Source organism: Canis aureus, chromosome 4, assembly GCF_053574225.1.
Source record: "Canis aureus isolate CA01 chromosome 4, VMU_Caureus_v.1.0, whole genome shotgun sequence".
Taxonomy (NCBI): Eukaryota; Metazoa; Chordata; class Mammalia; order Carnivora; family Canidae; genus Canis; species Canis aureus.
In genome coordinates this window covers 33,113,759-33,130,975 of record NC_135614.1, presented here as the reverse complement: position 1 = coordinate 33,130,975, position 17,217 = coordinate 33,113,759, and the positions used below count along the sequence as shown (strand labels likewise).

Below are 17,217 nucleotides of genomic sequence, written 5' to 3'. Positions count from 1 at the left end.
TTATTTCCCTCTTTGACTGCAATGCTTATTTCCCTCTTTGACTACAATGCTAAATTAGAAAAATGTGAAATATGGGATGCCTGGGTGGCTCAGTGATCGAGCGTCTGCCTTTGGCTGAGGGCATGATCCCAGAGTCCCAGGATCAAGTCCCACATTGGGTTCCCTGCAGAGAGCCTGTTTCTCCCTCTGCCTGTGTCTCTGCCTCTCTCTCTGCATCTCTCATGAATAAATAAAATCTTAAAGAAAAAAAGAAAAACATGAAATAGATGGAATACCTAGACCCATCTTCAGCTCCTTAAGGACAAGAAAATAAATTATGTATCCGATTTTGTTCTGTGGAATAAAACCTGTGGTTGTTTGTATGTGCAGTAATTAAGGGTAGACTCCCCATCTTAGATGTTCCTCCTTCTTAATCTTCCCCACATTTCCTTTGGTTGAAGGAGTTCTCTCTCTCTGTGGAAGCCAAGGATGCCAGATTCTTTCTCTCTCTGCTCCTCATAGAGTCAGGAGTAAAGCTTACTGCCTAAAGCTACGACTCAGCATCTCACCTACAAAATGGCAGCAATGATATCAATCTTGGTGGCTTCTGGGGCAGAGAGACTGGGATGAAATCAAATTAAGTGTGAAAAATAAGAGATATTAGGTGTCTAGCCCTTTCTAGGCTGACTGTTTGAGAAGAATATACAAACTACTATGAGATTATGAAAGGGAACAGGTAACTCCCTCGGGGGCCGATGGTAATGACTACAAAGGCAGTATAATAACATTTTCAAGCTTAAAACAAGAGAGGATGAATATATCTGGCTATAGGTCTGTTGCTGCTGGGCACCATGAAACCAGGGCACGTGAAAAAGAGAGTGGTGTTCATATCTTCCCTTGGCTGATAATGCCTCTCTGTCCTGAATCATGCTTGCTAACAATGAAATAGGAAACATTAAATAACCTGAGATATTTGTGAGATATATCTTTCTACCCTTGACTACTATCCTAGGTAAAGTGCTTTTCTAAGCAACACAGAGTTTCTACTTGGGAAATCATTCGGTTCTTCTTTATCAAGCACAAAGATGTCGATTTTAGGATTCTTTGTCTTGCTGAACCAACTTGGCAGCTGAACCGTTAAATTCCAAGATTATTAATAGCATAGCAGTTTGTAGTTATAAAACTGTCTCCATGTGTCTGCTCATACTCTCTATATATTAAGTTATAAGTATCACTAATTTCTGATACCATGATATTAATATATACCAATAATGAATGACCCACAATATAAGTTTTCATGTTAAAGTAATATATACTTGCCCCAGAAAATAAAAACCCCAAAAAGTGAAAAGGAGAGATATTATCAAGCAAATAATGCTACATAAGACCATGGGATTGATCTCCAGATCACAAGGTATAGTAGCCAGTTAACTGGGGCTAAAGCTTGTCTTTCCTCCTTGGCTATGAAAAAGAAAAGAGAGGTACTTAGGATGCCACTTCCAGAGGCAATGCAATCTTTCTCTCTTCTCTTCTCTCTTTCTCCTTCCCTCCCTTATTTTTAATTTTTAACTTTACAGCCTGGCTTCTTCTGCTTCATTAACTCATGGTCCATCATGGCTACCTTTCAGTGTAACAATTAGCTCCTAAGTCTATATTGCTAATAAATTGTGGGTGGTGGTGGAGGGGAGTGAATGAGAACTTGTCCTCACATTAATTTTAATACATGTAATAAGACCTCAATAATTAAGAGTATTACACTGATCAACAGATCACACAAATAGTATTATAGACAAATAGATCAATAGAAGAGAATAGGAATATCAGACATAGAATCAAATATTTGATATACTATTATTGTATATGTCATTAATTTGTAAATATATGATATTTAACATATAAATACCACTTAATTTATTGATATGATATTAATAATTTTCATTATTCATAAAATAATTTGGGAATCTCTATAATAATCTAGGAAAAAAGAAACCTGAATATTTTTCAAGATTTAAGCATAAAATACAGAAACTATCAAATTTAAATGAGATAATTACAGAATGAAGTTGGAGTGAGGAAAACCTTTTAAAAGTATTAAATAAAATGCAGTAGCCACAAAAAGAAAATAATTGATTTATTCTCATATAAAAGAAAAGATGGAAAGAAGGAAGAAAGGGAGGGAGGAAGGGAAGGAGGAAGGGAGAGAGGAAAATTTACTGCTTGGGCATGAACTATGATAATCAAAGACAAAATGCAAAGGTCAAAAGAGAAAAAGTATTTGAACCTTCTGTCACTATTAAAGGCCTAAATTCCTTTATATATAAACAGTTCCTATAAATTATTTAAAAAATGACCAATAACAATACAAAATTGAGCAAGGTATATATTAGGAAATTTCACAGGAAATGAAATACAATAGCTCTTAAACATGTGAAAAGATGCTCTATGTCACTCATCATAAAAGAAATTCAATTAAAAACTACTCTTCTAAGAGTGAACAAAGATAAAATAGTTTGAGAAAACAATGCGGCATGTTAAAGAGACTGGAGAAACAGAGGGTTTGGAGAAGGTTTGAGAATTTAAATTGGTACCATTCTAGGGATGACAATGAAGAAAACCCCCAAATCTACAAAAGTGCACATATTTGACTCAGCCCACTGCTAGAAATGTATCCTACATATTGCACATTGCTTAAAATAGCATACTGTAAACAGCAAATAACCTAAATGCAAATCCACAGATGAGTTGTTAATTTTGTGTTATATACAATCAGTGTAAAAGAAATATGCTATGCAATTATAAAAAGAATGAGAATGTTCTCTATATATTACACTAAAATAACCTTGAAGATCTATTTCTATTTGGAAAAATAAGATGGAATAGCATGTTATGGGCTGTTATTTACATTAAAAGGCAAAGGATTTTTTTGTTTATTTTGCTTTTGTAAATATATTATTTCTTTACATATTAATATATGATAAGAATATTATTTGTTGTCATTATAAATACATGATAAAGTAACTTTGTAAGGATTTATAAGAGGCAAACATCAGTGATTGCCTGTGAGGGAAACTGGTGAACGGGAAGATAGGGGTGGAGGCTTTTATTGTAAACACTTTTCTATTGCTTAGTATTGAACCATGTGAATATATCACTATCCTAAAATTAAATTAAACTAAAAAATGTATTATAAAATAAAATTTTGTGAGTTTAGTAATTATCCGTCACACTTAGCAAAGTCATAGGTATTTGTAGACACTAAATGAGTTTTGAAATGGATGGACTAAAAATAAAATTCTCATTTAAAAATAAGAATGAGTTAAAACAAGTTACCTTGGGCAAGTCTTTCTTTCACTCATTTAATCAAAATAAGTCTGAACATCTGATGAGATAGAAGCATGGTAGGCACTTGGCATAGCAGTAATCCAACCCAATACAACCCCTGTTCTCCTATAGAATCTACATTTTCTATTTCAGTAATCGGCTGATCAAGTTCTATAATGAAAACCAAAAAACACACATCACACACACAAAAACTAGCAGAAGTCTAAGCGAAAGTCTGAAGATTTTATTTGGACTTTATTTGAATATAGTGAAATATATTCAAGGACTAATGCTGTTTCATAAAATACGTCTGATATTAGAGCTTGCTAGATCTCTTTCAGTTTATGTCTCCTTATGCCCTAGAATAGATCTCCATAGTTTTCTTCATCTGGGTCTCTGAGCTTCTTAGTGTTATTTGTATTGTTCAAAACTAAATGGGAATAATAGTAATAGCTATTTTATCTATTATTTGTCAGAGTTAAATGGCAGATAATATAGAACACATGTGCTCTTATAACTGGCAACGTTTCTTGCATGAATTAGGACGGGTCCTCAATAAGTGCTACTTGTGTCTGAATCATCTAACTTTATGGAAATGTTTGTTGGAGTTTTAAATCCCACCTTGTTCACTCTTAGTTGAGGGGAAGCATTTACAGATTATTCACAAAACACTCCTCTTGGGTCTGGAATGTGTTTCTGGGCCATTGATGTAGGTTATTCCCTGTATTTGGAAATTTCCTACAGGTGTAATCATAAAGCATTATGTGAGGACAAGAAATTATGAAAAACTGGAAATCTGATCATTTCCCCATGATTTACAACATGGTGGGGATCAACTGCCAGATCAACTGCCATTGTCTATTATTTTGCCCTTCAAGTGTCAGTTCCTTGACTTAAAAATAAAATCACAAACATTTTATTAGTCCCTATCAGAAAGCATCTGGAAGCTAAAGTGTAGAATTAGCAGATCTGAATGTAAATTCTTAGAAACTGAGTAATTTGGGTCAGTTAATCAAATTCTCCGAATCAGTTTCTTTAACTATAGAATGACCCTGGTTCAGGATGAGTAATAAATGAAAAAATGTAGATGGAGAACTATCACAATATTCTGCTCTTAGTAAGTCCTCATTCCATGAAACTTGTTTGTATTCAAAATATGGCCCTACTATTAAAGGAAAACCCATAACCCTCTGTCTCTGATTACTGCCAACAATGTGGTCAATTTTTATACTTCTCTGTGCTCACTTTTGTAGTCCACATTATGAGAGAAGCTATTTACAATCTGTGTGTCCAATTTTTAAAAACTACATAAACATCGAAAGAGTGATAGTACTACCAAATTAGCAATAAAGATGGTAACAGCTCAGATCATTCCATTTCATGTCAGTCACAAGAGTGAAATTGTCCCATCATCCTCTCTCAAAAAGCTCTCTCAAGGAGGATGGTGAGTATATGCTTGGTACTGCACTACTTTGGCCATCTCCCGCCATCAGCATCATATAGAACACTACATAAAAAAAAAAGAACACTACATAATAATAATAATAATAATAATAATAATAATAGTAATAGTAATAATAAATTTTGCTACTTATTCCCAGACCCTAACAGCTCCTGGGCACAGAATATAAATAAATAGATGCATTTAGAAAAGTCTATTAACATAGGTGTAAGGCTAGGTTACGATTTTCTCTGTGTTCTATGGAATGTAGTAGTAACTATTTAGGGATACACGTAATGTTATTGGATGTGATTGAAATTTATCCAAAATGGAGTACAAGGAGGAAGCACAAAACGACATGAGCAAGATAAACCCAGATGCTCCATATACTCTTGGGTGAGGATCAGTTTAGCCTTGTGGTTATAGTTGCTCTGCTGTAACTCTTCAGGTATTCTTGGCTAAAGCTTCCATCATTTTTCTTTCAATTCTTTCTTCTAGTTACTCATAAGCGCATCATTTGGAAATTTCCAGATAAAGAGGCCATTGGAATAGTCTCAAAAGATTGTCCCCTTATAGATTTTCAGTGCAAACAACAAATACATTATGGTTACTGGGAGAAAGCAACATTAGTGTCTAAATGTGTGTGAAGAGGGAGCCATTCTCATGCATAAGTAACAAATCAACTACGATGAATATAGAAATAAACTGCAAAATATTGTGTCTGTAAAATTAAACTGTATTGAAGGCTGCATGAATGAGGGGCTTCCCACAGCTTATCTGAGCAGTAAGAACCCTATTAAGATCTCTCAAATTGGAGAGAGTGAGGGAAGGGCAGTGGGGGATGGAGTGGGAGCTGAGCACTTATCCCGAGCTGGATGTCTTCCTGCACAGGTAGCCCATGGACAACTCAACTCCTGGTTCATACCAACTGCAGGAGTAAGTGTCTTTTAGGTAGACAGAAAGAACTCTGCTAAGATTTTCTTTTCAGGGAGTCATGGTGTGGGCAGAGTACAAGCCTTGCAGCAGCAGACTCCTAATAACCAAAATGAACATGGAACACCATCACAGGACACGCTGGGCTTCCCTCTCACTCCTGGCTTGTAGCCTGCCCTCTTCTGCTAGCGACCAAAGTGGCAATTTGCAAGATAAAACTAGATAAAACTGGATTGTGTTCATCATCCTTCATCTTGGCCCACAAGATTCTATGGGAACCCTCACACAATTGTTCAGAAAACACCTCAAACCAAAAAAAAAAAAAAAAAAAGCACAGCAGTGTAAAAAGTCACACAGAAAAATAATGATGCTCAGAGGAATGAGGAGTGAGGTGAGGATTCATAATATTATAACTCTGTGGGAAAGAGTTGTTACCAACATTTTTTTTGCTATCAACTTTTGAATCTGTTACTTCATTTTTCATGTTTAGACTGCATAATCTATGGGGTTTAAATTTTAGCCTTACCACTCACTGAATGTGTATCTTCAAGCAAATACTTTTACTTACCTTTGTTTCATTTTTTTTCATCATTAAAGTGGAGCCCTTTTTCTATCTACTTCACAGGGCTGTATGAGGATTATTTGTAAAGTGCTAAGCCTAGTGTCTGACACAGTGAGCATTAAAAAAGTTTGTTGTTATTTTCATTCTTTTAATAATTACTAAATTAATAAACACATATTATAGAAAGTTGGGAGACTATAGAAAAATATTGACAAGAAAAAATTATGCATATTTCTACCACATTTTGCAGTGGATTGCCTCTGAGTCATTTTTTCAAAAGCTCATATATTAAGTGTAAACATATATTTACAAATTTAGGTGACCATATAGTACTGCTTTACATATTTTTGGTCATTGTAATTACTCATAGCTCTCTCCTTTGCTTTCTATGTATCCTAGGTTAGAATATAAGTTATGTGCTCACCTATTCACACCATATATGCTATTTCAAATCCTACATTTTATTTAATATCATACAATAGCTGCTTTTTATAACATTAGATGCTGTTCTAAAATATCACATGTAACAAGTTCTATACGGTATATGAATGAACCATATTTAGTCAATCAAACCATTATCTTTTTGAAAAATGAGAATATGGAAATAATGTTATCAAATGTAAAATGTATTATAGATTTCTTAAAATTAAATGCCGTTGTGTTATTTCTATCTATAGAATAGATGGAAACACAAACAGTACCAAATATACATAAATATGGAATATATGATTAAGACCACATTTATATCCATCAGGAATCTTCAGATTATTCAATAAATTCAGTTAGGATAATGGTTTAACACTATTTTAAAAAATATTTTTCATAATCTCTTAAGTATATACGAATGCAAATGTCAGATAGGTTGACTATATAACCATAGGTATATATGTAAATTACATAGACAATAAACTTTTAATGGCTAAATTAGTAAAATATATTGTTTCATGGTGAAAGAAGTCCAAGTATTAAAACATATGAACTATTTCTTAAATAATGGATAGATTTGGTCACATAAAAGGCAAAACTTCTTTATGTGTCAAAAAAGACAAGTAATAAATCAAAGAGCATTCTCGAAAAATTATTACATATGTGATAGTGCATGGTTTTTTCTTCAAAATAACAAATTCCTTTAAATAAGACAAAAAAAAAAACCTACCAGACTTGAAAGTGAGCAAGAATTTTAAAGAACTTTAAAAGTCTAAATGAAACTGATCAATATACAAATGAAAAAGTATTCAATTTTGCTGATAATCAAATTCTATTTAAAACATTGGTGAGATACAATTTTCCCTATGAAATTATCAATTAAAAATATTATCTAGTTCTGTGTAAAAAAAAAGTAAAATGAACTTTCTCCTACTGTGTTCATGGAAATATAAATTAATATAGCTTTTCAGAAAAGTTATCGAAGTGTATTAAAAGTCCAGACATGCATTCTTAAGAAATAAACTGTACAAGATATGCATAATGCTTACCAAACACTGTAATCATGAAAAATTGGAAATCCACTAAATGATCCAGCACAGAAGATTTGTAAACAATTTATAAGACATGCTTATAATGTTATACTCTTTAATAGTTTAAAAAATATAAGATTATATTATGCTGTGTTGAAAACGTCATAATGTATTCAGTGGCCAAAAAAAAAAGAAAAAGAAAAAGAAAAAGCAGATTATGATATATGTACAGAATGATCCCAACTTGGTTAGGAAAATTAGTATATTATGTAACAAGATGTTAGATTTTAATTCTTCCTACCTCAGATTTGATTAAGGTATCAATATAACAGATAATAGATAATGAAGTGTGAAACTAATCACTACGTGCAGACTTTATAAAGGAAATGATCCAATAATCTAGAGCCATTCCAGAACACTTGATCTCCCTCGCTGGCTCTGAAAACATAAAGGCAGTGGGAAAAATATGGGTAAGAAAGCCATCTTGGTCCTGAGAGTCTGATGACAGAGGAGTATGAGTGGATTGCTCTCCAGAGCATGTGGGGACAACAGGTGTGTCAGCAGGTCCTGTGGATTAGCTGTGGACCCCATGCAAGAAAGAGGGGATGCCGGCTGCCTGAAGTCCAGCCTGAGAGGCTCCTACTCAGGCCTAAGGACAGCCCACCACTGCCCCAGGTGCAGCAGACCCTCAGCAAGCCAGAGCCAACTTAGGGAAGGTAGCAGTTGGGAAGCTGGGAGGACGGAGCAGAGCACAGAGGCTAAGGGGAAGGAAGGTCAGTTATGTTTCCCTCTGGTCCCAGTTTACCTGCCTTCAATGTGTCAGTGGATTTTGCGGTATTTCCACATGAAAAGTACAAAAGAGTTGGACTACCATGTGCTAAAATGATTATGAGTGCTTATCTCTGAATGATATCATATTGGGAATTTTTTTAGATTAAATATTATCCTATCTTCCTAGTATTTTAGAAACGGTGTGCACTTGCATGTTGAGTTGGTAAACTTCAGGTGTTTTTGTACGAATTAAAAGGATAGATTTGAAGATAATAGCAACTGAATGTAAAACACCATCCATCTGATGGAAATGATAGACTTTATAAAATTCACAGGGACATGGGCAAAATCGGACAATTCCGTTACTTCTCTTTCAAGGCCAGAACATGGTAATAAGAGTTATAGACTTTATGTATAGAACTGTTCTGCTAACAACATTTTTATGGCTACTGGAGAGCAGAGGAATGTAGAAAATGTAGGCATTCGGAGCAGATTCCAGTCTAGAAGACCCCCCTGCGCTCTCATCAGTATTGATTAATGGACCAGAGGAGCAAGTGGTGATAGTTTCTGCTTTGTGCCCCCAAGAAACTTCCCTTTCTCCTTCTAATTTATAAATGGAAATTTCCTCCCCAGGACCATGCTGCATAGCCTCCTAGAGAGTCCTTCTCATTCCAGTGTGAATATCCTTATAAAGTTGGGCAGTGTGCAACCCGGGTCCACAGCCACAGCACTCCATGTGGAAAGTTCATTATAATACTCTTTTTCTAGATAAACCTTCTGTGAGCAACCCAACTCTCTCCCCTTCACTTTATGTGAACATTTATTGCCTACCCACTTTTATGATATTTCCTTAAGCTGTCTTGTCTTTTATATGTGTGTATGGGTTTTTTTTTTTTTTTGGTACTTGTTTATACGTATTTTCTTGCCTCTATGCAATTGCAGCTATTTGAAACCAGGTAATATGCCTACTGCTTTTTAATCCCTGGCAATATCTGTCTCAGTGCCTCATACACTGTGTAGTTATAAAGGGAATAATAACAGTTAAGATAAAATACAACCATCATGATAATAACAGATAACATTTATTGAGCCCTCACTATGTGCCGAGCACAAAGTTCTCTGAATGAATTATTTTATCTAATTCTAACAATAACTGTATGCATTAGAGACTATTAATATTTTATAAAGAAGAAAACCAGAACCCATCAAGATTAGGCAACTTATCCTATTTCAAACTAATAGTAAGACTTTGAATGAATGAAACATAATTTCTCTCTCTTTTGGACATTACATCCTTTGGAGCCTACAATCCAATTTAAATATATGCAGTTTGCTAGGCCATGGTTTACAGATGGTAGGATCCTTAATTATTATAGTTTGAATCCGTAGCATGGGTGCACTCTGTATGTGCCTAATTATTTGAGGGAATAAATAAGTGAACGAATAAGAAGATATATTATTTCAGCTACATACAGAAAATGAGAGCCGTTTTCTGCTTTTAACCAGGATCCTTCTACAGGTAAAGAAACTGAGCCTCAATTACACTGTGACTGACCAAGGCCATGTTGCTAATCTGCAGCATCTTTCCTTACACTCCTCTATCTCACTGTTGACACACTGAAGGATTTTCTATCGTTACATGAAATGGAGAAAGGCAAGAACGCAGAGCCTGTGTCTCTTTGGGGACGTCCCAAATGATAGTCTTCAAGGAAACCTCTTGCATAAGCTTTGCCTGCATCTGCCTGGGCTCCTGGGCCCCATACTGGGTCTTTAAAGGGGGCTCTTGAGTCTCCTTCTCCTGCACAGCAGAGGAGCATCACTGTGCCCCGAGCTGAATGGTTTGAGCACTGGGTAAGTGATGATCCAGTGGGCTCCCTGGTACACAGGGAAGCAGACCTACTGTGCTCAGACCTGACAAATTCATTGTCCCCGCAAACCGTTACAAATGGGGCTGTGTTGACTGGCTCAGTGCTGGCACTCCCACTAGGGCTAGAACCACATGCTACTGCAAATTTATTTTTTGGGTCCCGAAGTGATTATTTCAGGTAAGCTGGGGTCACATAAACCCAGTCCGGAGGGATGGGACATCTAAACCCACACTATTTTTTCTGCTAGCTTTCCTCTGAACCATAGCTGGATGGCTCCTGGCATTTTAGATGCCACTCTAAGAGCAGAGCCTAGTTCCTAAAACTTAGAGAAATAAAGTAAGAGTGTAAATCACTACCAGTAATAACCAGATTAGGCTTAGGAATTACTTATGCTAAGCCTCACAAAAGCAAATCAAAACTTAACTAAGTTTCTATGCTATGCTCTCCCAGAAAAGGTAGGCCAAGGTCAACCAATCCGTACTTGTGTGCTCAGCCCAAGTTACCTGACCAGGATTTAAGATTTCCCTTTGCTTCATATAAGGTAAGTAACCCTGCTTTAAACAGTTAGCAAAAACTCGGTATCACTTCCTCATTCCTACTCACTTTGGTCCATCGAAATCACTCACCTTCTATAGCTCTTCAGGGATCTTTTTTATCTGCTAGGTTGGATGGCGCCCCATCCGTGAACTGCTGAATTTTTATTAGATCTGTAAATCATGGACATTTTTCTTTGCAACGGTTCATATGGACTGGATCCAGAAGTTCTCCTCATCCTCCCTTGGGGGAGACTAGATGACTCTGAGAGTGTAAGCTATAAAAGCCCCACGTCAAAGCCTGGGCCTGCAGACTTGTCACCTGCGGCCAGCCCTGGGGACCCTGGGAGTTAGATGCTGGTGGAGAGAGGAAGTCACAGCTACGTCTGGGAATGGCTACCTTCAGCCACGTGTGAGGAGGACCCTCGCTGTAGATTGGCATCTTCTCTCCTCTACACCATTCTTTGATTCCGTTCTGATTCCATTCTCTGGAGCTTTTCTCATGCTTCCCCCGGCCAGTGATGACATGAGGATCTTGATGATAACTCAGGTTGGCATGCGCTCCTAAGAGAGGACGCTCCGGAAAATGTCTGCCTGCATCCTTGACCAGCTTATGATTCTTCAGTTCCATCTGGTTTTCTGCTTCAAGGTGGAAGATGGTGCCTGACTGGGTGGGTGCAGGTGTTTAGGAAGTGAAAAATGGACGGGAGTGATAGGTTGATCCTACATTTGTTGGAAGGGGGACTGGTTGTGAAGCAATTCAATGAGAAAATGTGTAGAAGATTGTAGGGCTTCCTGGGTGTTGCTGGCTGTAGGAAGCAGAGTGTAGACATATGCAGGTCCAGGATGCCACATCGACGGCTGCTGGCTCCTCCATAGTCAGGTCCTCTGGATCTTGACCCAAGTCTGTTCCTCTTACCACCTTCCTCCTGAACCCGTGCTCACTATTCATCCTTGTGATCAGAATGTGGCTTCCGCACACTGAATACGTATGAGGGTTCAATTCACCTGACAGTGATGCAGAAGATATTTTTTCAAAATCTGACATCAAGGCAGCTAGAAGTTTGATTCATGCGTGTATACAGTTCTTCCCGAGTGGGGTTAATCACAGGTTCTTTGGGGGTAAAAAATGAGTGTTTAGAAGAGCAGGTCTGAGGACTCACCCTGGGGCCAGGTGTAGACAATGGTCATAGCAGCGACTGAGCTTTCTCATGGGGACATCCAGGCATTATTTCCCCAAATGCATGCACGCTGGGGTTTTATTTATTTTTTAAAATTAATTGGAGGAACACACATTTCCGAAACAACCCTGCCTTGCCTGGGGGAGAATAGAATGACAGAGGTTTCTAACCCGCTGTTAACGGATTTCGCTAAAATAGAGCAGACATTCGGCAAACGGGAGAGAGGGAGGAAGGAAGAAGGGAGAGAAGAAAGAGGAGAGAGGAGGAGAAAGAGGGAGGCTGTTGGAGGAAGCTTATTTCCTGAGTGCAGAGTCATTCGAGGATATCATGTGCAGCAAATTAAACGATCTTTCAGCAAGAATTTTGACAAGAAAATTTCATTAGGGATTTAAATCTCTATGGAAGCTCAAGTTGCTGCATTAAGATATGAAAATTGTGCAAATATTGTTCCTTAGAATAATGTTTGCTGCAGGTCATTGAGTTTCAGTCAATGAAATTGAGAGTGATAAATGTCATAGTGGAAACCAGGGAAGGGGGGGCGGCGGGGAGGAAGGGAAGAGGCCCGCACTCCAATGCTCAGGCGCCCGAGTCACTTGGATCAGAAGTTAGACTCCAGAATTAACTGGCTGCGTGACCTTGAGCAAGTTTATTTAACATCTCCGAGGCCTAATTTCCTCATCTATAAAACGTGAGCAGCTGCCAGTGACTCCGCTAGACTGTGACTGGGAGGGTTTAGTGAGATAACCCAGGTGAGGCCCCTGGCACAGTGGCGGGCACCCGAGAGCTCTCAACACACACCAGTGACTCTACTGATGAGTCAACATGGGGCTGCTGTTCCTCGGGCACTGACTTCTTGCCAGTCTGGGTGATGGGTGCCTATTGGGATTATTAGTGCCATTCTTTGGGTGAAATGTCTGGGGTTCAGAGGCCTAGTGAACATGCCAAGGTCACAGAAGAGTAAGTGCCTCCGCCAGCACCATGCCCATGCTTACGGGTCTGTGTTTCTCTCCCTCACTAGACCGCAGGGGCCTCGGAGCCTAAACTCTGTGTGTACCTTTGTACTAACAGAATCTGACCAGTTAGACGGGCCCTGGTAAAAGCTCAGAAAGTACCCCGTGGAGTGAATTCAGGACCACCTACATCAAGGGAGGCATGCGTGCATAAATGCTTTTCCCATTTATTTTATTTTATTATTTTCTCCATTTATTTTTTCATTAGTTTTTTAAAAGATTGTATTTATTTATTTGACAGAGAGAGAGAGAGAGGAAGAGCACAAGCAGGGGGAGCAGCAGAGGGAGAGGGAGAAGCAGGCTCCCCACTGAACAGGGAGCCTGACTCCAGGCTCCATCCCGGGACTCCTGGATCCCAGGACCCCACAAAGGCAGATGCTTGACCAACTCAGCCAGCCAGGGACCCCTGCTTTTCCCATTTAAACTCTTAGGGACTCATTCATTGGGTTTCTCAATGCTTTCTTTCTTAGTCTTTGTTTCAAGGTTTTCTGGAGTATTGACTCACACAACCTTATGCCATTTTACAGGAAAACAGGAGAAAAAGGGAAAAAAAAAAATCATATACTTCCACAATCCAAATACTAGAAGTTCCCTTTCAGCATTTTTTTTTCTTACCATTGGACCAAGAGATGTTCCTACTGCAATTTTATGTGACAATAATTTTCTATGTTGCTGTTTTTCACCCAATAGGGATATTTCTTACAAGTATCATTTTAATGGCGATTTAATAGAGCATTATAGATGTGCCATATGAAATTTTACTTAAACATAGTTTTGCTGTTGGTTTTCAGCATGTGTCCATTTTTCACCATTGGAAATACTGCTGCACTAAATATTTTTATGCATATGAGACCAAGGTTTTCAGGCTAGCGATCACTTTTTTTTAAGGAGCACAGTCCCTACGGAGGGCCTCATCCTCAATTTTGTAGGGATGGACTATGATACCTAAGTGCATGGCAAGGGTTTGGTTAGATTGTCTAAGGAGAGATTATTTCACCTATTCTGCACCATATGTGAGCCCTGCCCCCATACCTTGTCCTCTAACCTGCTGACAGATATCTCAGGGCCATATATGAAAAGTAAAAGGAAGGAAGAAGGAAGGAAGAAGGAAGGAAGGAGGGGAGAGGAGGAGAGGGAAGAAAGGACAGGGAGAAACCTAAAAGGAGGGAATAATGAAAAAAAAAACAGAAGAAAGCAAAGGGGAGAACAGAAGGGAAGTAAAGAGAAGAACAGAGAAGGAAAGAAGAGGGGGAAACAGAGAGAAACTAGGTATATCAGCCAAAAAAAAAAAAAAAAAAGGAAGAAATAAGGGTAAAGAACAAAATCAGCAAGCCCATTCTTGTAAGGGCTTTGTAATATTCCAGATCCATGTCTCCAACCACAACCACATGCTTGAGACACCTGCTTAGCGAGTGGCAAGATCATAACATAAAACAACAACAAAAAAACACACTCTAGTAACTGTCCTCTCTCAGGGTAATTTCTAGGCACCTGTGCCTCAGGTTTCAGAGAAGGAGATAATTCACAGCCTGCTTGCTTGCTGAATTTTAGGAAACCTCCACTTGTCTCAAGGAGAGTTAAATTTGTAAAGAAGCAAGTAGTTATGATTATATCATAGCTCATCTTGCCAAGATAAAACGCAAAGTAAGTGAAATCATACACACCTTCCCCTTTTAGAAAATTTTGCATTTACCTAAGGAGATGTAGGTAGAAATTCAGCAGCGGGGGTGGAAGGAGAGATGAAAATATGCATTTTGAAAAGATGTGGAAAGATGGCTAGATCTGTCCATTATCCAGCGGTGTGCTCACTCCCCCAGGGCCCACTTCTGTGTGTCATCAATATGCAATATTTTGTGGAAGTCTGTCTTATGCGTGGTTGGGATTCAGAAAACTGTAACATCACATTTGTGGTTTGGAAATGCCTGTCATTATCCTCAGTGAACTAAACTGCTGATTCAATAAAAGAAAGAAAGAAAGAAAGAAAGAAAGAAAGAAAGAAAGAAAGAAAGAAAGAAAGAAAGAAAGGAAGGAAGGAAGGAAGGAAGGAAGGAAGGAAGGAAGGAAGGGAGGAAGGAAGGAAGGAAGGAGAAAGAAAGAAGAGAAGAGAAAAAGAGAAGAAAAGAAAAGAAAAGAAAAGAAAAGAAAAGAAAGAAAAGAAAAGAAAAGAAAAGAAAAGAAAAGAAAAGAAAAGAAAAGAAAAGAAAAGAAAAGAAAAACCCCCTTTTCCATAGAGGTGGTTCAAATTGTAGCCGTCATTGAAAGCACAGAAGATTATTTACGAATAAGGCACAAAATTCACACTTGACTACAGCTGGTCAGATTTGCATCCAGTGTTACCTTTACCCCATAGAGAGACAAAGAGCAAAGGACTAGCAATATTTCTCAGTGGCAAACCGTCCCCTTCCACGAATGACACAAAACAAACCATTTGCCAACAGTCCAGTGACCAGTGGTCCTTGCAAGCAGCGTGGCTAAGCATGGGTTTTCCCACCTTGAATGCTTCTTATGTGATGTTTTATATGTACATTTTCTTAGTAAGTACGGTCAACGGGCCTAGGCTTAATATCCTCAAGAATTCCCCAGCAAAGCGTAAGAAGCAGTAGGAGACTGTAGCTTCCAGAACATTCTGTTAGGCCAATTCCCTGCTGTCACAGTGGGCCTGGCGGGGACGTGCGAGCTCAGGGAGCCCCGCGGGCTGCATCCAGAGACCAGGTCCCCTCGTGGAAGACATGCAGACCCAGGCCCAGGGCAAGTCGGCGCGGAGACAGCTTCGGCCTCTGACACCTGTCCCCTCAGCCCCCCCAGGCCGCCTTCAGCAGAGCAAGCCCTGCTCCCACCTTAGAGAGAGAAGAAAAACCGCTTGACCTACTTGGATCCGACAGGATGGAATCCGTTTTCGGCAGGAACTGATCACACCGCACTCCCTGGTAGCCTTCTCTGCACCTGGGGACAGGGGGACAAACACATGCATGTGGCCGTGAAAGACTCCAACCAGCAGCCTGGCCGGAGACCAGGGCCCGCCTGCCCTGCTGGGGCGATCCCCACCACGGGCTCAGGCTACGGGGACACAGCCCAGCACTTTGCTGTCACTGTTTCCCAGGGGAAGCCAAACAGCACCTTGAGGTGCCCCCCAGGTCATGACGGGGGGCACAGTCCCCTTCAGGGGCCAGCCCGGCCGCAGGGGCAGGCAGGCCTTTCCTTCATGCAGGGCGCTCATCTCTACGGGCTGCAAATGCCCCTCTGGAAGCCCAGCCTAGGGCTCCTTTTGCCAATAAAAAAAAAAATCATTCTCTCATATGAGTGACCCAATCTTATCAGATGTTGACTACGGTTTATCTTCCTCGTGTTTTAGGAGTTTGCTCATTTGCTACCTTGCCCTCTTTTTATTTTTATGTTTTGTTTGTTTGTTTGTTTGTTTTTTAACGTGGCTGATCCTCACATGGCCAGAAATAACAGTTATTTTACAGCTGCTAAGATCCGAAAGGCACCCATGTCTTACAGGCAAGTTTCCCTCAAACATTCCTATTTCTCCCCCCTCATTTCTCTCCCTTCTTTTCTTTTCTTTTTTTTTTTTTTTTCTCTCCCTTATTTTCATGCTCGTGTGCGAAGTGCCTGCTCTCTGGCAGGCGGAGTGTGAGGCAACTCTCCCGAGGCCAGGGGGCAGCCTGGAGGCCTGTGTCAGTATTTCGGGGTCTACATTTTATCTGTAAAATGTGACTTTTTTTTTTTATCACAACAAAAGTAAAATGTTGCTTTGTACTTGTTGTCTTTTATTAAGAATTTACTCCCCCCATTTCTCACAGAGATAACAGTCGGGGGTCATTGTTGCAACCAGATTCATGTAAGGACTAAGCAGTCCTCATGAGTTGCGTAAGACTCTGTACTGCTCAGAGTACCCTCCATCCTCTCTGTACTTTGCTGAGTAGTAGAGGGGGGAAGCTTCAACAGTAGTTTCTGGCAATAACTGGGAAGGCTTTTTCTTTTTTTTTTTTTTTTAATAACAAGGAATTGGCATAATTGGGGATGAAGGTAAAACTTGGAACTGAGATCGAGAAGATGGAACGTATGTAGAAAGGCTCTTAAAAATGTAGACCTTGGTTGCATTCATTATTTGTGGAGGCTCAAACTTGTGAAGGTTCAATACCATACTTTTTCCATTTA

The 17,217-nt window shown here is 39.1% G+C and overlaps 1 protein-coding gene and 1 long non-coding RNA gene across 12 annotated transcripts in view; one reads left to right on the top strand and one right to left on the bottom strand.

The window, feature by feature from the left end:
• The window catches only part of NRG3 (neuregulin 3), a 1,055,421-nt gene that overhangs the window by 239,140 nt on the left and 799,064 nt on the right, over window positions 1-17,217 (bottom strand). For all 8 annotated transcript variants that reach the window (XM_077895218.1, XM_077895215.1, XM_077895217.1 and 5 more), the window contains exon 3: window positions 15,926-15,999. In XM_077895218.1, coding sequence (XP_077751344.1) covers window positions 15,926-15,999 — 74 coding nt within the window. The remainder of the gene's footprint in view (window positions 1-15,925; window positions 16,000-17,217) is intronic.
• Window positions 1-17,217, top strand: part of LOC144312473 (uncharacterized) — a 66,781-nt gene that overhangs the window by 36,970 nt on the left and 12,594 nt on the right. The gene's annotated exons all lie outside the window — the stretch shown is intronic.